Source organism: Mesoplodon bidens, assembly GCF_964165515.1.
Source record: "Mesoplodon bidens genome assembly, chromosome: 4".
In the NCBI taxonomy this organism is placed as follows: Eukaryota; Metazoa; Chordata; class Mammalia; order Artiodactyla; family Ziphiidae; genus Mesoplodon; species Mesoplodon bidens.
The window spans coordinates 132,572,982-132,596,442 of NC_138160.1; the positions used below are offsets into that span (position 1 = coordinate 132,572,982).

The 23,461-nt window shown below is 41.2% G+C and overlaps 2 protein-coding genes across 2 annotated transcripts; one reads left to right on the forward strand and one right to left on the reverse strand.

The window, feature by feature from the left end:
• Positions 1-4: 4 nt before the first annotated feature.
• Positions 5-20,091, forward strand: MFAP3 (microfibril associated protein 3). The gene is made up of 3 exons (XM_081233308.1): positions 5-45; positions 9,958-10,422; positions 13,529-20,091. The coding sequence occupies exons 2-3, from the start codon at positions 10,122-10,124 to the stop codon at positions 14,320-14,322; spliced, it is 1,095 nt and encodes a 364-aa protein (XP_081089434.1). The 5' UTR covers positions 5-45; positions 9,958-10,121; the 3' UTR covers positions 14,323-20,091.
• Positions 6,682-7,338, reverse strand: LOC308615913 (large ribosomal subunit protein uL30-like). Its single transcript, XM_081231786.1, has one exon. It carries the CDS (start codon positions 7,297-7,299, stop codon positions 6,697-6,699), a length of 603 nt encoding a protein of 200 aa, XP_081087912.1. The 5' UTR covers positions 7,300-7,338; the 3' UTR covers positions 6,682-6,696.
• Positions 20,092-23,461: the final 3,370 nt, after the last annotated feature.

Genomic DNA, 23,461 nt, shown 5'->3' on the forward strand with positions numbered 1-23,461 from the left:
GGGTCAAGCAGCCGGTCCAGCCGGAAGGAGCTCGGCCAGGGTCTGGTGAGTGAGGGCTAGTTCGCGGTCGTTGTGGAGGGCTGGGGTGGGGTGGAGTGGGGTGGAGTGGGGTGGGGGTGGGTTACTAGCGATGCCGAGGCGTGGGTTTGAACGGTGGGTTGGGGTACGACGTGAAGGAGGGTGGGGTATCCGCTGCCCTTTTGCAAGCCTGCCGTGGGCTGCAGTCATATATTTACGGAGCTCCACATACCTGCCAGGCGCTCCTCTGGGCGTTTGGGACACACTGGTTTACGAGCGACTGTGGCTTTGCTCACAAGTAGTTGACAGCCTGGTGGAGGAGACCGACTATAAACAGGTCAACAAACAAACACGATTATCTAAGACGGTAGTGAGTGCTTTAAAGAAAATTAAACAGAATAAAGTGACGGAACGAAGCGAGGGAGTAAACCTTTTGAAGATCTGGTGAAGAGTATTAGAAGCAGAAGGAATAGCAAGTGCAAACGCCTTATTGTGGGAACAAACCGAGCCAGAACAAGGAAGAGGAAAAAGGCTACTGTGCGTGGAGCAAAAAGAGGAAGATGAGACCAGAGACTTAAACTGGCCAACCCTTGTAGGGGCTGTGAGCCAGGACAAGGATTTTGACTTTTATTTGGAAAGCAATGGAAAAGCACTGAAGGCTTCTGTGCCCAAGAGTGACATGCTGTGATTTATGACTTTAGGTTACTCCTGACCCTTCATCAGAAAGATGCACCTCTTCAGTTGCCCTTGGACAGTGGAATGCATGAAACCCAAACTGACAGCCAGAAAAGCATTAGAGACACCCTCCCTGTAGAGATGTGAAAAACTAAGTTCCGGAGAGGTGAAGGCACCTGGCCTTTTAAGAACCCACGTTTTCCAACCCCATTTAATGCTTTCAGAATGATCATTTTAATGTCTATACATAATAATTGTCACTTCCTAAAACTCTTCAGATGGTTTCCTTTGCTTTGATGGTGCTTCTCTAAATTTAGGGGCATCAGTATCACCTGGGAGCATGTTAAAAACGCCTATTCCCAAAAAAACAAGAACACTTTAAGTATAAAATAGGTGTTTTCCTCTGATTTTCTGTTGTAATGGAAATGCATAAAATTGGAGGTTTAAGAATAGAATCTTGGTAAGCCACTTAACTGTCTTATCCTTAAAATACTGCTGATAATAATTATAATAGAAAGTGTTCAAACTTTTTGGTCTTAGTATCCCTTGACACTTTTAAAACTTATTGAGAACGTCAAAGAGTTTTTGTTTGTGTGCTTATATCTATCAATATGCCATTTTCCCCCTCACCCCTTCCCTCGCCCAGAGTTCCCTCCTACCCACCTTCACCCAGCACTCCCTGACACCCTCCCTCTCCCAGAGTTCCTCAGTATGCCATTTTATATATCAAAACAGCTTTTCAAAAATTGTTAATTTATTTAAAATGATACATTCATTACATGTTAACATAAATAGCATTTCTATGAAGAATATTTTCCAAAAAAAATTATTGAAAAGAATGACATTGTTTTATATTGTTACAAGTTTTTTTTTTTTTTTTTAGTATCTGGCTTAATAGAAGACAACTAGATTCTCATATCTCCTGCATTCGCTCTCTTGTGATAGCATTCATTATGTAGCCTCTGGAAAACTGCACCATATTGTGTGAGAATGAGAATGAAAAGAGCAAATAATTTTCTAGTATTAATATGAAAATCATTTTGAAAAAGTCTCGGACCCCCAGAGGCCCCTGCACCACACTTTGAGAATCGCTGATTTACAGTAAGGTTTTGAAAATCAAAAGATACATGGGCTTGATTTGTAAGTCATTAAAACTACATGCACAGCAAAGATGCAGATGCCCAAGAAATCTGCATTTTTATTTTTTTAAATAAATTTATTTTATTTATTTATTTTTGGCTGTGTTGGGTCTTCATTGCTGCACGCAGGCTTTCTGTAGTTGCAGTTAGCGGGGCTACTCTTCGTTGCAGTGTGCGGGCTTCTCACTGTGGTGGCTTCTCTTGTTGCAGAGCACAGGCTCTAGGCGTGCAGGCTTCAGTAGTTGTGGCTCGCAGGCTCTGGAGTGCTCAGTAGCGCTCAGTAGTTGTGGTGCACGGGCTTAGTTGCTCCGAGGCACGTGAGATCCTCCCGGACCAGGGCTCGAACCAGTGTCCCCTGCATTGGCAGGCGGATTCTTAACCACTGCACCACCAGGGAAGTCCCACATCAGGCACTCTAACGCCAGAGTCCATGCTCCTGACCACATAGCCATGATGATACTGTAACTTTGATCTTGCAAAACTGGAAGAATTGTATTGTGTGGCTATTATTCAAACTATGTATATACTGGACAGGTAGATCTGAGCGTGAGAGTGAGGAGTTCTTTTTTAGTTAGACTGAGTTTGAGATACTGGGAGGGTAGGGGGGCAGGGTGAGGTTCAGACTATAGAGAAAAAAATGGGCAAGGAGATCATAAGTCTAAGCTTGTCATATCAATGTCTTTGTGTAGCTTCATAAGCAAATGCTTATGGCAAAAATGATCAAAGTCAAGGGCATAACAAATAACCATGGTTTGAAGCACAGCTTCAGCAAATACAGAAGGTGTTCCTCAGTGTGCCAGAAAATATGCTGACATTTGAGCCAAGTGCCCAAAGGCCAGTGATGAGGTGTGTGATGGCTCTAAGATACTGTTGGGAGCATAAGGGCTATTCAGAAACTTTTTGGAAAATGGCCCTCAAAATGATGATTTCTGTTTGCATATTACTAACCTTTTTATATTATCTATAGTGGTCGAGTATAAGCACAACAGCTTTACATTTGTTCTCTGAAAGGATAGAGGAGTGGTAACAGTCTGCTCTTCATTTCCTTTTTCTCCCCTTTGCCAAGTCAGAATGCCACTCTGACCATGTGTGCCTCGTGTAGGGAGCTTCTCCATTTTTCAAGTGTAACAGTGCAGGCTGAGGAGAGTGGATAAGCTGTAAATACAGGCTAGAACGCAGTTAACTGTGGAGAATGAACCGTTAATATCCCAGTATACTTGGAGCAAAAACCAATACCATCTGGGCATCAGTGTTTTTCCTTCCTTTGAATTATCCCAGAACTATTTCTGCAAACAGCTGTTTCCTCGGCCAACTTAATATTGAGCCACGAGAATGGAAGGTAGCCACATTACTTCCTTATTTACTTCTGTTGAGAATTGGAAGAGAATGAAAATATTTCTTCTCTCAGAATTTGGCAGGAACAGCAACAAGGCAATCTGTTAGGGATGATAGCTTACGCGCTTTTCTTTTCTTTCTTTCTTTTTCTTTTTTAATGATATAGCCAATATCCAGAATGATTCTGGAGGGTAAAATCATCTACATTTCTGATTATTCATGATCCTAGAAAAGCTAACATTTTACTGTATCTGAAAGATGAAAAAGGAGTTAGATTAAACTTAAATATCACACTTTCAGTTATCCTATTCATGCTGAAGAAAGGTAATAAAACATTCTACCAAGTAACTTCATCCACAAGCATAGCATAGCCCTTTTTAACTGTTTACAGGAAGGTGGCACTTTGATTTTCCTTTTTAAACTGTTTCTTCTTAGCCTCCAAATGTCACCTGCTCCATTGAGAATAGCAGGCATGATATTATGCAAAGCCCCAAACTTTTAAGTGAGTTGCATTTCTAAAATTCATGAAGTCCTCCTTTCTCTTTTGTTTTCATAGCACAATTACACTTCTCTTCAGTACTTCTCTTGTATATAGTTAGCTGTCTCTGCCCCTGCCTTCCAGGTTTTGCTGAACTCAGTCTATTTTCTCCCGCCTGACCGTTTCTCCATTTCTTTCATTGTTTGCACAGTCAGCCTTCATTTTTGTGGTTTTAATTTTGAATAAAATTAGATAAAGATGCTTATTTCTTTTTTTAACATCGTTATTGGAGTATAATTGCTTTACAATAGTGTGTTAGTTTCTTCTGTATAACAAAATGAATCAACTATACATATACATATATCCCCATATCTCCAAGATGTTTATTTCTCAAAAAAAAAAAAAAAGTCATATTGAAGCCAGGAAGTAGAACTCTGTCAGGAGCCGGAGCAGCATGTGTGAGTCCCTCTTTCTCTTCCCCTCTGCAGCTCTTCCCACCACCAGCAGCCCCTATCTCCTGTCTCCTCTCTCTTTCCCTTCTCCACCCCTGTTGTCCTTTCTCTAACCTGATTGCCTCAGCTCCCTATAATGCTTCTCTTCCTCAGATGGCCCTAACCCACAGTGTCTCAATCCAAATTCCAAGAACAAGATTCTTCTTAGCCAGTGGGTTGACTTCCTCCTGGGCCCAAGAAGGCAGGGCTCCAAAAAGGGAAACACAGTCTAGGTAGATCACAACAAAAGCTCTCTACCACAAGCTCAGGGCACATTAAAAACAATGTAATGTAATGGTTGGGCTCCGAGGTCAGTTTACAATTCCTGTTTGATCCATATCATTGTAAAATATTTATTTGCAATGAGAAAAAGAGTAGTGTGAAATTTAAAGACTGAAATTACCAAGTGGTGTTTCCCCTCCCCCCTCCATGATTTTTAAATGGTTGCATGGTATTCCAAGTAAAAGTGTTTTATTTATCTTAAATAATGGCTTTGCTGGAAGGTGTAGATTTTAGCACCTGAAAGGCCAATCAACAATAATAATATCTAGAGCTTATTCAGTGATTACTATTACCAGACTCTGTGTTTTTTATATACTGTCTCATTCAGACCTTGCAATAGTCCTGTGAACATAGATGCTATTATTTTCGCTGTTTTAAAGATGGGGGGACTGAGGCACAGAGAGATTAAATCATTAACAAAAGTCATAAGGCTGGTTAGAGTCAGAGCCAGGATTCGAGCCCAGGAAACCTGGTTCCAGAGTGGGTACTCTGAACTTCTCTGCTACCCTGCCTTTATCAGAGGCCAGCAAGTATGATGTTCCAGGGTAAACAATCCAGAATGTAATGTGAGTAATAGTTCTCTCGTATTGGAAGTGTTCAGACAGTCTGGAGCAGGGCTGTTGTAGAGGAAATGAGGAAGTATATTAGTGGTTTAGTCCATGGACCCTCTGCCTCAGAATCACCCAGGGAGCTAATTAAAAACCATGAATTCCAAGGTCCAAACCCAGAGGTTCTTATTCACCAGGTCAGTAGGTCTGGGGTGGAACCCAGTAATCTATATTTTTGACAAGTTCTCTAGGTGATTGTGATATTCAGCCTGGTTTGGAAACTCTGGACTTGGTAACCTTTTATTCCCACCATTATCTCCTAGGACTAGATGGTAAATGAAGACTTTGAGGGTTAGTGGTTGGTTCAAGGAATGCATTTAGGCATTATGCCTTCATGATCTTTCAAGATTACAACATTGGTTCTTTTTGTCTCAGAGAATATAACAAGTGCTAGTAAATGCATGTGGGCCTGAATAATTATGATCCCTGTCGTATAACATTCTTCAATTTACAAAGATCCATAACATACTTGATTATATTCAAACTATTCTCTATCAGTAAGTATTTATTGAACATGTGCGAGTTACGAAACATAGCATCAAAAAAATACAGTCCCTGTGCTTAAAGGGCTCATAGGTGAGATGGTGTAGACTGCCTGGTAGTACAGAGCAGCATATACCACCCCCAGGTGAGTAGTGTAATGGTGAGGGCTACAGGGGTCAGGGAATAGCCATCCTGCATCCAGGTATACTCTGGATCCATGTGGGCGGAAGAGCCAGGCCTTGAGAGGAGGCTCAGGGAAGCTGCATGAAGAAGGATTCCACACAGCAGTAACATGCCAGGACACTATTGCCCCACAGCCCTGTCACATGGAGACTGTCACGTGGAGGCTGTTCATTCCCCTGAAGCTCCTGATCTCAGAGCAGGGAGAGTGAGTCCATTTCTTCTATTTCCAGTGTCTTCTACCTTAGCTGCCTTGATCCTGGGGGGACATCAGCACCCCTTACGTGATGTACCCCACTTTTGAGCCTCTCAGTTCTTTGACTGCTTCACCTTGGACAATTATCTCTTTCACTCACTTCAACCTGCCACTCCAGTTCCCAAAGTCTACCTCCAGTTTTGCTGTTGGTCAAAACTGCTCCCCTCCAGAATCAGGAATCACCCATTACTCTCTGGCCACAACCTGTAGCTCTTTTTCCTGAACACCTTCTAACTGGTGACCCCTCTGCTTTTTCCCTGCCCCCTGTCCCTTTACCTAGATGGCTCTCTTGCGTTCTCGATTCCCATTTATCCTCAGGTCCTATTGCACACCTTACTTTCTCAGGGAGGCTTTCTGCAACATGGTTAGCTCTCCATGTTGGGTGCTCCTGTAGCATCCTGTACTTTCCCTTGGGTAGCATTTAGTGTGTTTTGTATGTACTTAGTGTCTATGTCCTCTACCCGACTGAGCTCCATGAAGGCAGAGACAGTGTCTGTGGTAGAGTAGGTTGGCACAAAGTAGGTGCTCAGTAGACACAGTTGAATAGATTAAAATGTATACCTCTGGTCTAAAATAGTAGGTTCTAAACTCTGTAGTAGGAAGCGGTGGGGAGCAAAGGAATGGCAGAATAAGAAATGAGGTGGTATTAGAGTAAAGTGGAGTTCTGGGAGGTTTGTTTTGTTTTTTTCAGTTTGAAATCAGTCACTGTTTATTAACTGACGAGATTACAAAAATAATCGTGGTAGATACCTTAATTCATCCTTCTAATAAGCCTGTTGATCTGGTCTTCCCTGTTGCCAGCATCTCCACCTTCCACAAAATGGGTGGTCTTTTTCTTCATTCCACCTCGTGGAGAAGACAATTTGAAGGGCCACAGGAAGTTGTTTGCTTCTTTGAAACGTTTTCCAACAGTATAGATCTCATGAATCAGATCCTCCGTGCAGATAATACCGTATTTGCCAAGAGATCGAGCAATCAACACGTTATCCGTCAGGGCAATTTGCTTCTTGTTGATTTTGCCATAACCACACTTGTAGATCAGTTCATTTACTGACTTCAGGTAAACCACAGTTCGCAGCATGTTAATTGAAGCCTTGTCGTGCTTCACAAAGGTGCCATTGAAAATCTGACAGAGGCGAAGAAGCTGCAACACCTTTCGAACCTTTGGGCTCACACCATTGATACCTCTGATCCTGATGACAAATGCCAATTTGGGTTCCGCGGATACGTGGAAGTTGCCAGCTTTTCTGGCCATCCCAGCCATTCGAATTTCAGTTCTGTACATCTGCCGGTATTCCCTGTGATAGTGCTTAGCTTTTTCATAGATAAGCTTCCTCCTTGCCTTTCGAAGCATCTTTTGGGGAAATTTCTTCCTCAGATCTTAAGCTCTGCGAAATTCTTTCACTTTTTCTTAAGGGTTTCTGGCACAGCAGGAACCTTCTTTTTCTTCTCTTCTGCACTCTCCATGGTTCCAATCAGGAAAGAGCTGTTTTGTTTTGTTTTTGTTTTCTCCACAAAGAGAACAGGCCTCCAGCTCAGAGCCTTCAACAGATGGCAGTACCTCTAGAAGTTAATAACATGACTTTGTTTGCATTGTGCTTATGTGTACAGTTACTTTTATCTACAGATGTGATACAGACTTTGCTTTTAACATAAATGTATGAAAGAAAAATGAGTTTTTAAAGAAAAACAAATAATAATAATTTGGTTCATGGATATAGCAAAAAAAAAATCATAACGGTAGAAGAAATGAATGAAATTTGGGAAATGCCAACTTGGATGAAGCCACAGGTACTCGTTATGGAAGTCCTGGGGAAAACTTGGAGCGCTTTTTCAGCTCACTCATTTCCTGTCACTGTTGAGAACCACGAGTCTAGAATAAAGGACAAAAATCACATCTGCCAATTGTAGTGAAAAAGTTGGGAGCTTACATATATCAAGCCCTAGCACAGTACCTGGCTTACTTCAGTCATTTAATAAATGTTATTTCCATTGTTTCCACCCTCCACTCCCTCCTAATAGAGACCAGGATTCTCCTGCTAACTTATAGTATGCTGTTAAAGAGCACGTCACAGTGAAGAGGTTAGATCAGATCACTTCTATTACCCCCTCCAATGCCTAAGTGCTTTGTTTCCTTTAGTGTCATTTTAGTGGGGTTTTGGAAAGAAATGGAAACAAGCACATGTGTTTATCTATTTATGTATAGCAAACTCTGAAGTTCTTTGTTTTACTCTAAATAGTCCATACTTAAATTTGAAAGAGAAAATTATTGTCATCATCCAACCATCCTTTCAAGGTCTAATGAAGATTAAATAATATTTACAACTTAATGTAATTTAGACTTTGAGTAGTTTAATGGCAAAATACAATGATCAGTTGATTTTTTTTTTTTTTTGCGGTACGCGGGCCTCTCACTGTTGTGGCCTCTCCCGTTGCGGAGCACAGGCTCCGGATGCACAGGCTCAGCGGCCATGGCTCACGGGCCCAGCCGCTCTGTGGCATGTGGGATCTTCCTGGACTGGGGCACAAACCCACGTCCCCCGCATCTGCAGGCAGACTCTCAACCACTGCGCCACCAGGGAAGCCCCCAGTTGATTTTTATGTTGTATAATCAAGCAGCTTTCATGTGAGTATACAGGGGAGTAAATGTCATTTCCAAAACTAATTATTTCGGGCCCTTATAAGAAATAAAGCTAGGTGTTTCATCCCATGTTTTATAGAAATAGAATTTGAAATATTTCTTTAAGAGTCAGTGATTTTAGGGGCTTCCCTGGTGGCACAGTGGTTAAGAATCCGCCTGCCAATGTAGGGGACATAGGTTCGAGCCCTGGTCTGGGGAGATCCCACATGCCGCAGGGCAACTAAGCCTGTGCGCCACAACTACTGAGACTGTGCTCTGGAGCCCACGAGACACAACTGCTGAGCCCACATGCCACAACTACTGAAGCCCATGCACCGCAACGGAGAGTAGCCCCCGCTCACCGCAACTAGAGAAAGCCCGTGTGCAGCAACAAAGACCCAACACAACCAAAAATAAATAAATAAAATAAATAAAATTTTTTAAAGAGTCTGATTTTAAAAGAGGAATTAAATTACCAGGAAGTTCATCATAATCACACAGATTCTTAGACTGGGATATCATTTTGCTTTTATTTATGGTATTTTACTCTTCTTTTAAATGTGTCTGACAATCTTTCCCTGTAGTTTACATCTGTATTTCTACCAACTAGACATTTAAAGTGTCAGTTCCTCCCTTAGATAATTTTATAGACTTTGAGCTAGAGATCTGGTATTCTTACAAACTTAAATATACTGAATTTTGTTTCTTGATATTGAAGAAATTATTAAAGGAAAATTCTTTTGTCTTACATTCTTGCCCAAGAGGGAGGTTCTATAGCCTCAGAAGTCAGTAACTATTTATGTACATGTAGTAGTGCAGTTTTCTTTCTAATGTTAAAACAAAAAAACTACTTCAGGTAGCCCTGTATTATTTATATCTTATATGTCTGTGTACTTGAATTACTCAAATTTTGAGCTCCATGGTTATGATTATAATGTACCAGTTGATTTAAATTATTGATATAACAGCATTTAGTAATGGTGCAGGTTGGAATAAAAGATCATTAAGCTAAATATTTTAACCTTCATTGGCTCCCTGTTGCTTGGAGTTTGTCAGAGTGAAATAGAATCACAGCATTTCAGAACTAGAAGGGCCCTTAGGGATTGTCTCATCCAGCCCCTCATTTGACACACGAGAGAACAAGCCCAGCTACTTGCCAAGGACCTACAGCTAGTTAGTAGCAAAGCTAGTACCAGAATCTAGGTGTGCCGTTTCCCAATTCAGTGCTCTTTCTACCGATTCTGTTGGGATTTTTAGGTGGTGTTCTATTTCACTCCCTAATGTTGATGCCAATTATTCTAATCAGTTTCACATCTGTTTATTTTTAGGACATAGAGTTTCACCCCATTATGAGTCTTTCTTGGTTAAACTTTATATCTGGCTTTCTTTTAGGTTGGTCTCCACTCATCTCTTTTAATCTTGAAGACTTCAAAACCTACCTGGATCTACCACTTTTTTTGAAAACTCCGATACCAAGCAATCAATGACCCACCGTGCTCGTGTTATAGAAGCTTTTCAGTTCTCCAACTCTAAACAAGATTTTCTCCCATTTTCCCATGAAGCCACATTGTTGTTTATTCACTTTAGTGGTGAGTGTTACTGTGCCAGCTGCTTTTGCTTTGGAAGATGTAGGCTTCAACCAAATGACCCCGCTGGGAGCAAATCATAGTTCTTCCAATGCATCATTTCTCCCAAGTTTTGAACTCTCAGCAGATTCCCACTCAGGTGATGATGTCATCATAGCCAGAGAGGGAACTAGTGTTTCAATTGAGTGTCTTCTCACAGTCGACCACTATGAAGGTGAAGGTGTCTATTGGTACAACTCAAAAGGACAGCAGCTGGATAACAGAGGCAGAGGTAACTATGCCAGAGTATAATTAATCAAGGTTACTCATTTCCTATTACTTCTTTCTTCTTGGTTTTAAGGCATATTCAACAAGAAATCTCTAAGAGGAGGTACTACAGTAAATAGTTAAAACTTTGGAAGGCCTGGAGTATTATACCTATCAGAAAAAGCAAAATAATGGTAATTAGTTAACCAGAAGAAAATAAATAGAGAATAGTTATAAATTAAAAGGTGTTCACATAATGATGGTGAGCTATTTTCTCTCCTCTTGGTGAGCTGGTTTCCTTCTTTATTCAAGGTAGACTCCATCAGGGTTGCTGCGTACAGCTGTGCAGGCTACGTGCTGCACAACTCCAGGGGCACCATTCACCTAGACTGTAATGTGAGTAGTACAGTGTGCTGGCCCTGTGTGAATACAGCAAGAAGGATTTGGGTTAGACTTAGAGTCATAAATAAAAATATTTTGCTCAAAATGAGTTACTAAAAATGTTGGAGGAAATCCAGGATGTTTTTTAAAATAGTTATAAAGATCTGTGCATAAAACTTTAAGTCCCTCAGAATCAGAAGGGCACCGAGGAGGAACTCTGTAAGCCCTTTCTATTCTATACCTTAATTTACTTGAAAACAGGAGAGTTTCTCTTGTATTTTTTTTGTCTGTCAGTCTTAAAAAATCACACAAACATCATAATAATGTGACCAAGCTCTACTTTTTTGACAGGTTTTTATTTGATTATGCTGTTTATTAACCCATAAATACATCTTAATCAGAATAGTTTCCTTTAATTAGTGTTCTGTTAGAAAGATTTTTTTTTAAGACTACTTGTGTTAAAACACCTTAGGAAGAAATCTCCATGAAATATCAATGGGATAAAGATTAAATTCTGGGATCCTCACAAGCTACACTTTTCAGAAAAGGCCCCTTTATATTTTTTGCTAGAAAGTTAGTCTAATCTCTTGGAATATAAGGATATTTGGCTATTCGTATTAGAGTGGAAAACAGAAAAGGAGACAGATGGTGCTTCCTTCTAAAGTATACGCTAAACATTTTAACCTTCTACAAACTGAGTAACTGGCCGCCAAGGGATTGAAGATTTTGAATGTTAGAAAGAACACAGCTTCTTAAGAATATAGACCTATTAAATCAGAATCTCTAGAGTGGCACCCAGAACAAGTATTTTGAACATGATTTGGGGTTCCCTGTTTGGATCCACTGAACTAGACTCTTATCTCGTTTGGCTCTAGGGTCCTAACAAACCCATCTAAGGTGTGAATTAATTAATGTGATTATTACAGACTGACTGTATAGACAAAACTTAGGTTAGGATGAGACCAGCCAAGTGGAATGGCAGTTTTATTTTCCTATTTTGCCCTTACTTTGAAAACCACTAACATCTGTCATTGATGCTTTCAGCAGCAGCTCTGGACAATTAAATTTTATGAATCTCAAGTGAGAAGAGTTTAAAGAGCATATTAGTCTAGTATAAGGTTCATAAATCTTGAGCTATTATCAGCAAGTGAGCTAGAGAGTTTAGATTGTGGTTATAGTGGTTGATGAATGGAGTCTATGTAGTTCATCATACCATGGATTCACAGGGTATCCTTTTCATAGCTCCAAGTTTATAGAACAGAAGTTTATAAAATAATGACTATATTCATAGCTACGTTTTCCTCTTTTTACTTTAGTAAAAATATAACTATAGAATTTAGATAAATTTTGATGATGATAAGAATGGGCACAGGGCTTCCCTGGTGGTGCAGTGGTTGAGAGTCCGCCTGCTGATGCAGGGGACACGGGTTTGTGCCCTGGTCTGGGAGGATCCCACATGCCACGGAGCAGCTGGGCCCGTGAGCCATGGCCGCTGAGCCTGCGCGTCCGGAGCCTGTGCTCCGCAACAGGAGAGGCCACGACAGTGAGAGGCCCACGTACTGCAAAAAAAAAAAAAAAAAAAAAAGAATGGGCACAATCCAAAGTACTTACTAATTGATGTGCCGCCCAAATAATCCCAAACCATAGAATCTCAGGGATGAAAGAGATCTGGAAGAATAGACATTGAAATGGTGCTTAACAAGCAGTCACCCAGCCTCCTCTGGGACACCACCTCTAGGCATTGGGACTCATACCTATACCGCACATTAGCCCATCTATCCCATCTTTGAATGGCTTTCATAGTTAAAGCACAGAGTACACTGAGAACTTACCACAAAGGTGAGAATTGTGCAGGCAGAGCCAAGTTGTTTTTTTTTTTCCAAGTTATTAAAGGATGTTGAATCACGGTGGGTGGTCAGTGTGCTTTGTTTTTCATACTCATGTGCTTTTGTATACGCGTTCCCTGAATGAAGATACCTTCATGTATGGAAGAGAGGCAGCATGTTTTAGGTTGAAAACAAGCCTAGGCATCTTAAGGGCAACTTTTTTCTCTCTCCCAAGCTGGTCACTTAGCCTCGCTTGTGAAACATATCTTTTGGCTTGTGCTTCATTTACTCTTGCCAGAAAAACAAGATATTATCATCAACCAACCTTTCTAACAAGACAAATTAACATGTGCAAGGCATGCCAGATTAGCCAGTTAGTAATTGAACAAATGCATTAAGTTGGTAGGGTTTTTTAAAAATAGTTTTTGTCTTAAATAAATAAGTTCATTATTCAAAGTAAACAGTTTAAAAGGAAGTAAAAATTACTCATAACCCATTATAAATAACCATTGTTTTATATTTCCGAGGCACATCCTTCTAGTTTATGAGAAAGTCTAAGTAGAGACTGTGATATAGACACACACACACATATAAATATTTCTTTTTAAGTTTAGTCATTTAGCATTATGTCGACACACCTGTCTCCCTGAAAGGCTTCTTACATCTAGCAGTGAAAAGGTAGTTATGATAATCATTAGTGTCAGGAAGATCTTGATTCCCTTTTTTAAGTTCCAGGCTGTTTAAATTCTGACTCTGAACATAGAAAGTCTGCCCTTTCTTACATCTTTTAAGGAAATAGCAGAACCTAATAGAAGAGTTGATTTAAAGTACTCTCGTGAAAAGGTGGAATATTGATAAGGCAGTTGGCATATTTAGTAAGAGTATTCTTTATGTTGTAATTTTTTATTTCTGTTGGGTTATCAGGTGGAAAATGGTTGGTTTCTGATAACTTCCTGAATATCACCAACGTAGCCTTTGCTGACCGTGGGCTCTATACATGTTCTGTCACCTCTCCAATCCGTGCCTCCTACTCGGTCACCCTGCGTGTTATCTTCACCTCGGGAGACATGAGTGTCTACTACATGGTTGTTTGCCTGATTGCCTTTACAATCACTCTCATCTTGAATGTCACACGGCTATGCATGATGAGCAGCCATCTTCGTAAAACCGAGAAAGCCATCAATGAATTCTTCCGAACTGAAGGGGCAGAGAAACTTCAGAAGGCCTTTGAGATCGCAAAACGCATCCCCATCATCACCTCAGCCAAGACTCTGGAGCTCGCCAAAGTCACACAGTTTAAAACCATGGAGTTTGCTCGTTATATTGAAGAACTGGCAAGAAGTGTCCCTCTGCCACCGCTTATTCTAAACTGTCGGGCCTTTGTAGAGGAGATGTTTGAGGCTGTGCGAGTGGATGACCCTGATGACATGGGAGAAAGAATTAAAGAGAGACCTGCCTTGAATGCTCAAGATGGCATCTTTGTCATTAACCCAGAGATGGGCCGGAGTAATTCACCAGGAGGAGATTCGGATGATGGTTCCCTGAGTGAACAAGGCCAGGAGATAGCAGTTCAGGTTTCTGTCCACCTTCAGTCAGAGACCAAAAGTATTGATACAGATTCTCAAGACAGCAGTCATTTCAGCCCGCCTGATGATACAGGATCTGCTGAATTGAACTCTAACTACAAAGATGGGGCATATGAAAACTGCCAGCTGTGAGCTACCACAGTACCTACAAAAATGCCTCTCAGAAAAGGAACCTGTTTCATGCAGGAAATAACATTTTTACCAAAAGATAAGTAGGACTTTCCCCTTGCTAATATTAAGCACATCAGAACATGAATTGTTACCAAAATCTTTCTAAAAATTCAGTGTTTTCCCTCTCTGATCTTTCTCAGTCATTTACCATGAGCTTGATTAAATGACACATGTTGAGATTTAAAGGGGTCTGAAACATCAGCGTAATGGGGAAAGTACCACACCCAGAATTACATGGCTTCTCTTCTGGTCATGGTTCTTCCATTGTTAGGGCTGACACTTATCTTTAGGCCTCAGTTTTCCCACTAACAAGATGAGGGATTCGCACTGGATGATATCTAAAGTCATTTCTGGCCCTCTAACTTCTTACCTGCCACCTTTAAACCAAGATCTTCAGCCCATTTCTGAATAAACACTTCCCTAGACTTTGAGTCCCTTTTTATGGAAAGGACCAAGCTGAAACTTTTTTCTGTGATTTGGATTCCCACACCAATGCTATGCATAGAGGTGTGGGTGTTTTTCAGATGTCTTGCTGGTGGAACATACAGTTGTATATGCTAGGTTGAATATCTCCAGTGTAGCCCATGTCTATATCGTTATACAGATACCGGGGAGCTAACTGCTCTTTAGTAAGCTACTTTCCATGAGTAAATTGGAACTTGTGGGAGTGTATTATGTCTTTTTAACTTACTGAGACATCATTTAGCTCATTGAGCCGGCAGTGATTTCCCAACTGTTCTCCAAAAGTGAACAGTTAGTTCCTAAAGAATAATGTCTTCATTGTTTTTAGAATAAGAAGCAATGTCAAATCATCTGTGTCTGGTAAATTAACGGATTTTGACGTTTCTGTTCATAGAATTTCTCAGGCTTTCCCTGTTTAAAAGTACTGGACTCTATGAGATAGTTCTGTGTTTGGGATCCCATTCCAGGAGAAAACCCACAGCTGAATTCCTCTTTAGACCTCTGTCAACAACACTCTTGTCCTCTGTGGTCTTAAATATGGTGCTAAAGGTTGCATGCCTCCTTATCTCGTTCATCTTGTTTATATTTTATTATTGAGGTTTTTATTTTTGTGTACTTCAGGTGTAGAATTTTTAGCTAGGGCTGCTTTTGTGGTCTTTCCGAGAAGCACTAACCTGAAATAAGATTAGATAATGGTGTGTGGTGTGTGTTACTATATTAAATATATAGATACTAATACAGATGGATATATATACACACATACAGATGATCTAGACATAAAGAGGGAGAAAAATTATGAGGGATGCCACCTGATTCAACTGTGTATAATAAACACTTAGGACAGTATTTCTTGCCTGGCTGAAATCTGACATAATGGAATTGTACATACTCTTCAGAATAATTTCTTCAGCTGCAGTAAGCTTGGCATCATATAATTTTAAGAACTTGGCAGTGGAGCTCCATGTGCTTCACGTTTCTTCATTTGGCTTCTGATTACTGAAGCATTACTTGAACAGAGGTTCCTGAGGGAAATGTTTTTATCAGGATTTTAATTTAAGGTTTCAAATGGAGGAAGGCAGGAAATTCAAAGTGTGACCAGATAGAACTCCTTTCTCCTTTGTGAAGGCTTATCAGAAGTAATACATCTGCTCTGGATAGCATGAATGAATCGATGTGCAGTTTTATCAGATGGCATTACAGATAATGATAATGCTGCCTTTTCTGTCTCTCAGGCTGTTTCCATGGAAACTTCCAGAGCCAAACAAAAGCTACCCGTCATTTAGCCAAAGCTTGTCTTGGCTCATAGACCTGTATTTCTTTAAAGAACACTGTTTTCATACATTTGGCTATGAGAGCAAGGGCTCTTGAACATGCCCTAGATTGTAGAACACTTCTTCCCTTCCCAGAATGTTTCTCTTGAAAATGTAAAAAATTTTAATATCCCTTGTCTGAGGTCTGTCCCCTGAATGTCCCTCAGATCTTTAGATAGCACCTTGAAACCTGTCCCAATATAGCAGGTTTGGGGTCATTTTTAGAATGTAGCTTGTCACATTAAAGAGAATGGATTTACCCCACATGTTCTCATAACAGACATGGGTGTTTGGGACCTTAATGTAGACATATTTAATGATCAAAGTCCTGAGAAACAGGGCTTTGGAAAAATACAAGAAATATTGGGAAAAAAATAAGTTTGCACAATACTATATAACAAGTATAGGCTACTCCAGTGTATCCTAGATAAATCACTTTAGAAATGTAATGGTGACTTAATTTGGTGGCCAAAGTAACTGGATTACTTTGAGTATTCCAGGTTAAGGTGCCACTGATAAGGAATTAAAGTAGGTCAAAATTTAAGTGGAGCTGGTATTACTTTCTGAATCTAGTTGCTCAGAGGAAGAAAACCATACTCACTAACATTTTCTGTAGCTAATCAAATACTCTTCATATATTATTAATACTCATGTTATCTTTTTGTAAAATCCCTAACCTTTTGAACTTAAATTCCAGTCTAACAGTCTTTAGACAATAGTGGTAGTGTAATTATCCTTCTGTCTTGCTAAATTTTATGGTTAGTGAAAATGCCTTTACTCAACAAACTGTACTTGAACTAGTTCTGTCATCTCATTTACAAATTTCGTCTTGTATTGTGATTTAGTGAACCTTACTGTCCTTATGAAATGGTGGCTTTGTGAAATGAATTTACCAAAAATAGACATGTGCACATTTTTAGAGATTCCTTACCTGCTGAAATCAGACAGACAGGCATCTTTTGAGCTGGCACCGCAACTAGTTTATAGGCAGTTTGATAAGCCTGTCCTCAAAGTCGCATCTGTTCTGATAGTTTAGTTCTTGAGTCTGGCCCAGTGAGCATTTATATTTCCTACCAACTACCTTGATATAAATATCTTGAGAGTTGCTGACCTGGAATGGTTGTGAGAAGGCTCCCGGCTTCTTCACCTCACTTACCACATATTTTAAAGTCGAAATACCCAGCTTCCCTTTTGTCCTCCAGCCACAGTAAACCCCTTGGCACAGTCCTCTCCATGCCCTGCATGTAGTTTCAGTGTAAATCAGACTTTGTATTCTGTGTCACAGAGCAGCATGGGAGCGTGAATGCTTGTTTTCCAGGGCCCGGCCAGTCATGGGTGCTAGCCTGGCCTCCGCACACCAGCTACGGTAACAAAAGTATATCAGATTTCCTAAATCACCATGAAGAGAACACAGTCTTTTGTCACCTAGGCCAGCAATATTAAAAGTGCTAAGCCTTATGCATAAACTCCTAGGTTCTCAACACATTTCATAAAAGTAAATGAGTTGTTTAATATGGTTCAGATGATGTTTAAATGGTTACCATGTTAATGAATACTTACATTATAATTTTGTCCTTTTTTTAAAAAAAAGTACTTGAATGTAATGTATTAAATGTTCAATAGAGTATATTTCATTTGTCTGAAGTCTTCTATAGAGATACATTCATTTTTATGTGTCATGGAATTTGATGTTAATGATTTTTAGCAGGAGAAAATTTGAAGTCTATTTGGTTTCTACTATGGCTACCCATTTGAATTTTACAAATATTTACTAAGCATCTATATGTTTTTGGTGCTATAAGCCATACTGAGATGGGTGTCCTGCCCACAGTTTACCCTGAGAATGCAGTTACCAGACCATCCTCACTAGGCCTAAATAACAGCAGTTTCCCACTTCTGAGGTAAAGTATTCCTAGGAAAGGCAGAGCTTGAGCAAAGCCTAGAGATAGGAAGACTTAGCACATGTTTTAGGGAATCTGATTAGCTTGTAAAGTTTGTGATGAGGTGTGGCATTGGGAGGAATAGCAGTGGTAGAAGCAAATGTCTGCAGTCCCATGGGAGTGAAAGCAGGCATGGAAAAGCACAGGATCTCAGGAGACAGACAAAGAGAACAAGTAGAGGTGCAACTCATTACTTAATTGCCACAAACTCCTTAGAATGAACACCAACCCCTGTCTCCCTGTGGCAAAAGATCACTGGACTTGGAATCCTGACTCTACCAACTAGCCGTGTAACGTTGGAACTCAGCCTCTCTGGACTTAAGTAAAGTGGAGTTGATAACACCTACCTCACAAAATGTGAGCATTAAATGTAGTGACATGTACGCGAACACTGTGCAAGCTGTAACGTGCAATATAGTGTGAGGGGCTGGTAATCACGTAGCCATGGTGTTGGCTTTGTTAGCAGCCATGTCCAGCTGAGGACTGGTTGCATTTGGACTCAACTAAAACTTCCTCCAGATCTCTCCCAGTTACAACTGCATTTGGTTGCATGCCATGGAAACCTCATTGTGGTGGCCTACCCAAATAAGAGGTTTATTTTTCTCAAATAACAAGAAGTCCAGAGAAAGTCAGTCTGAGGCTGATGCAGGGGCCCAAGTTTGGCATCAGGGGCTCCATTCAAGTCTTTTTCATCAAAGGACTTCTAGATTCCTTTCTGCCCTTAGCATGTGGCCTTCATCTGCAGAGTCGCAAGATGTCTTAGATTCGGTTCCCCCAGGAGTCCCTGAGACAAGAATTCATGTGCAAGCAGTTTATTTGTAAGGTGAACCCAGGAGGGTAGGAGAGTAGGGAAGTGAGATGGAAAAGAAAGCCAATACAGGGTGCATTAAGGAGTGGGTTATTGCTGTGGGCAGCTGGGGTTCAGTCCCTGTGGGGACCTCAGGGCACTCTATCTGCCCTCAGTGTCTGTAGCTCATGCCTCAAAGTTGTCCCACCTGAAGGCCAAGGAGCACAGATGTTTATGCACCAACTTCCATCTGTCATTGAGGGCTGCTTCCAGGGTCACTAACTCTCTGTCACTTCTGACTGCCACATACATACACACAGGCTAAGCATGATCCTGTAGCCAGCAGAAGCCCTCTGCTAGAGTTACAGGAGCTTTCAGTAGGAAGCCTGTGATGAATATAGCAATGGTGAGTGTCAAGGGATTATGGGCAGAGCACTGATGGCACCTGCTACACAGGACAGCTGCTTCCCCTTCAGCAGCATGTCTACCTTCCAGGCAGGGAGACAGGTAGTCAAAGTCTGTACCTTTTTATCAAGAAGGCGACGGCTTTCCAGAAGCCTCACCTGACTTCCACTATACAGCTTCCAGAACTAGGTTACATGACTACCTGCAGTAACTGTAAGAAAGCTTGGGAAGATGAAATTGTATATTTTTTCACTGGACCTATTGCAGCAAAGTGTTTTATTATTAAGAAAGTGAAGAATGGAAGTTGTAGGCAACTGGTAATGTGCAACAAGGTCAACTTCACTTGAATTACAGGAGCAAAATGTGGTTGTGTGGTGGATATAGTTGCAAACCATGTTCCTTGAAGATACATGTACGGATGAAGAATGTTGCGTACCATATCAGTTAAAAAAGGATGTTGCAGCCATCAAGCCATCAGCCACTACAGCCGCCCTGACTGTGCACCCTGAGGGGATTCAGGATGGAGAAAAACAGGATACCGGCCTAGATAGTTAAGGAGCACATCAAAGGAATGGTTTCGATGAGCCCAGACTCTTACATCTTCCCATACATAGAGAAGTAGTAAGTTCATTAACTTGAGATGTCTGGTTTTTCTTTAATTAACAGTAATCTTTTGCTGTTCTGACTACCTGTTTTTTGTTGCAAAAATTCATGTATATCCTGGCTACTCCCTTACCTCTTCAGAACAGTCCCTCAGAACTATCTGAAAGGCCGCCTCCCAGGCTTAGTTCCTCAGTATGTCCACTGAATAAAACATAATTCTCAACTTTTAGGTTGTGCATTTTTTTCAGTCCACACATGCATGAACAAAGCAAGAATCAGAAGCATTAAATCTTAGGTTAAATCTTCAAGCCATCACTTATGTAGTCTCCAATACACGTGGCTCAAACAGCAGACAGACAAGTTATGGGATTCTGCTGGGGCATAATTGGCTTATCTTAACCTATTTATTCATTATCAGATATGTACTGGCCACCTGCTATGAGCAAGCAGTAACAAAGTTCCTAGGGAACAACAAGGTTGGCCTGTTGGAGAAAGAGAAGAAATAAACCTGTGTGGCTGTGAGGGGAGAATCTGAGAGAAGCAGGCAGGGGCCGGGAATAAGGTTAAAAGATTTCAAAGCTCTTTTTGGCTGTCCCCAGAAATGTGTTTCTTAGAAGAAATGCTAGCAGTGCCTAATTTGGAAGAGGAGATTTACCAATTTAGGGAGGGAAGTTTGATCATTCAGTGGTACTATTCGTTTTGTCCTGAAATCATCTGCAGCTAAAAAAACAAAACAAAACTCGATAGTCCTAATTTTCTTTAAGGAATCAAACTCCTTCAGAGCCCCTTAAATTCCAATCATGTCCTTGAGTTTTCATCTTTTCACTGGAACCTATTGATTAGGAAATATATATGTAAATATACATATGTTGCTCCATCTGCCTGGATAATCGAGGCTGCTGCCAGCGTGCTGCTTCTTCCTGACAGTTGGAAACACTCTGCTTTGCCTCCTGCTTAGCAGTGTGAGAAGGAGGACTCAAGTGTCCTAAGTGATGATAAATCAGCCTTCAAGGGGGCCTCCTTACCATAGAAGAGCCACCCCCTGGGAAAGAGTTTGTCCCTAAGCAGAAGGGAAGTTTATCAGGAGGAACTCCCTCTGAGGGGTAGTTTTGCCATGTGAATTTCATTGCTCTTTCAGAAACTACAGGCAGTTGGACCATGCCTGAGTCTACTCTGCTCAAGTCCCTTGACCCTTTGAACACCTAAGGCTATGCCTATTCAATTTTTCAACAGATGTTTGTTGCACATAAACGAGGGACACTATCATGAGCAAAATCAGAGGTGGTCCCTGCTCTTTGGGAACTGACAGCCTATGGGAAGACAGATCCTATTCAAAAAGTCACATGTAGGGTAGATAATTAAAAACTGAGAAGTGGGCCTTCCCTGGTGGCGCAGTGGTAGAGAGTCCGCCTGCCGATGCAGGGGACACGGGTTCGTGCCCCGGTCCGGGAAGATCCCACATGCCGCGGAGCGGCTGGGCCCGTGAGCCATGGCCGCTGAGCCTGCGCGTCCGGCGCCTGTGCTCCGCAACGGGAGAGGTCGCAACAGTGAGAGGCCTGCGTACCGCAAAACAAACAAACAAAAAAACCTGAGATGTGTGCTAGAAAATGATTCTCTGAGAGCTTGGAACAAAGGAATCCGATCTCATCAGAGGTCAGAGAAGAATCCCCTGAAGAAGTGACACTAGCAGCAGCAGGCATTGCTTGAGGGCTTATTATGTTTCTCTCCTGAGCCAGAGACAGAAGCATAATAGAATGCTGCTTAGAAGGAATGTATAGGCCTGTTGAAACAGTAAGATGTTCCTACAAATAAACAGTAAGATGTTCCTACAAATAAACCATCTGAAAGAGACAGTGTGGCATCAAGTGCTAAATGGATTAGCACTAGATAATAAAAGCTTAAGGAGTTAAAGATGAAAAGTGAGTGGTAGCAGAGGGTGGGCAATACCTTGTGGATGGGGTGAGATTTGAGCCAGACCAGGAGGATGAATAAGCCTTGGACAGGGAAGGAAAGGTGTTAATCTGGTCATGGAACTCAGAAATCTTCAATGGTGCCCTGCTGTCTTAGCAGTAAAAAAAAAAAAAAAAAAAAAAAATCCTATTTCTTGACCCTCCATGATCTGCTCCCAGCCTATCTTCCCAAGTCTACCTTTTAAAGAGCCCTCCACTCTCTTGGAAATACAGTAACGTTCTACCTTTTACATTATAGTTACTCCTTCCTTACAAGTTTATGAGCAACTTGAGAGATGGCATCATGTACTAGTCACCTGTATTTGTAGCCCCTTATTCCTTAGGGTAACACCTTTTGTATAGAAGAGACAGTAAATGTTGATTTAATGGGATGGGAGGGGGGACAAAACTGTTGTGCTGAGTATATGACCACATTGGTTAATGTGGGACTTGGGGGTGAGGGCTCGGGAGGTGTGGCTGCCCCTTTTCCAACAGCACTCTCTTCCTTGGAGACATCACTGACTTTTAAATTTAAAACTTTAAAAAAGTTTTAAATACCATCTTCACACTGGTGACTCCAAATTGATATTTCCAGCTCTAAATGCTCTCTTCCAGACCTGTGGCTCTAACACCTCCCTACTTCCCATCACCGTTTGGCCAGGCACCTCTAAAAGGCATCTCAAAATTAATATATCTGAAACAGAATTTTTGATTCCCTAACCTGATAAAAGCATACATCAGTTTCTACCTCCACCATCTTCTCTCAGTAAATGGCACCACCATCTAGTCATTTGCTCAAGACAAAAATCAGTTTCATCCTGGACTCAATTTACCTTACTCTCAATGTCCAATAGATGGGCAAGTTCTCTTGTTTTGCTTCAAAAACCATATATCTAATCCATCCACTACTCTCTTCCTCCATTGATGTCATCCTGTTTCAAGACACCATCATCTCTTGCTTGTACTATTTGATGTTCCCCACTATTGGCCCCAGGTGATCCATTCTCAGCAGTGCAACCAGAGTGAACTTTCAAAAGCATGTCATCTCCTGCTTATGTTCTATAGTGTCTCCTGTCACTAGAAGAAAATTCTAGAAGAAAATCCATACTCCCCACCATAGCCTATAAGACTCCCTATGAGCTGCTCCTTCCTGTGTCCACGCTCATCACCCACCACCCACCTCACTCTACCTCCCAGCCACCCTGACCTCCTTGCTGTTCCTCAAACACACCAAGCTTGCTCCCACCTCAAAACCTTCGGTCTTGTTCTTCCCTCTGCCTAGAATATCTCCCCCAAGATGTTCCTTTCACTAGTTTCTTCTTGGCATTCAGATCTCAGCTAAGCTGTCACCATTTCAGAGAGGCCTCCCTGACCATACAACAGTAGGTGCCCCCAGGGTTGGGGTTAGAGTCAGGGCTAAATAACTCTAATAATAACTGTTAATTTTACCATAGTACTTGTCACTTATTTGTCTTAGTCCACTGGGGCTACTATAACAGAATACCATCAACTGGGTGGATTAAAAAATGGAAATTTCAAAAAAAAAAACACGGAAATTTCTCTCTCACAGTTCAAGAGGCTGGGAAGTCCAAGATCGAGGTGCCAGCAGATTTGGTGTATGGTGAGAACCAGCATCCTGGCTTG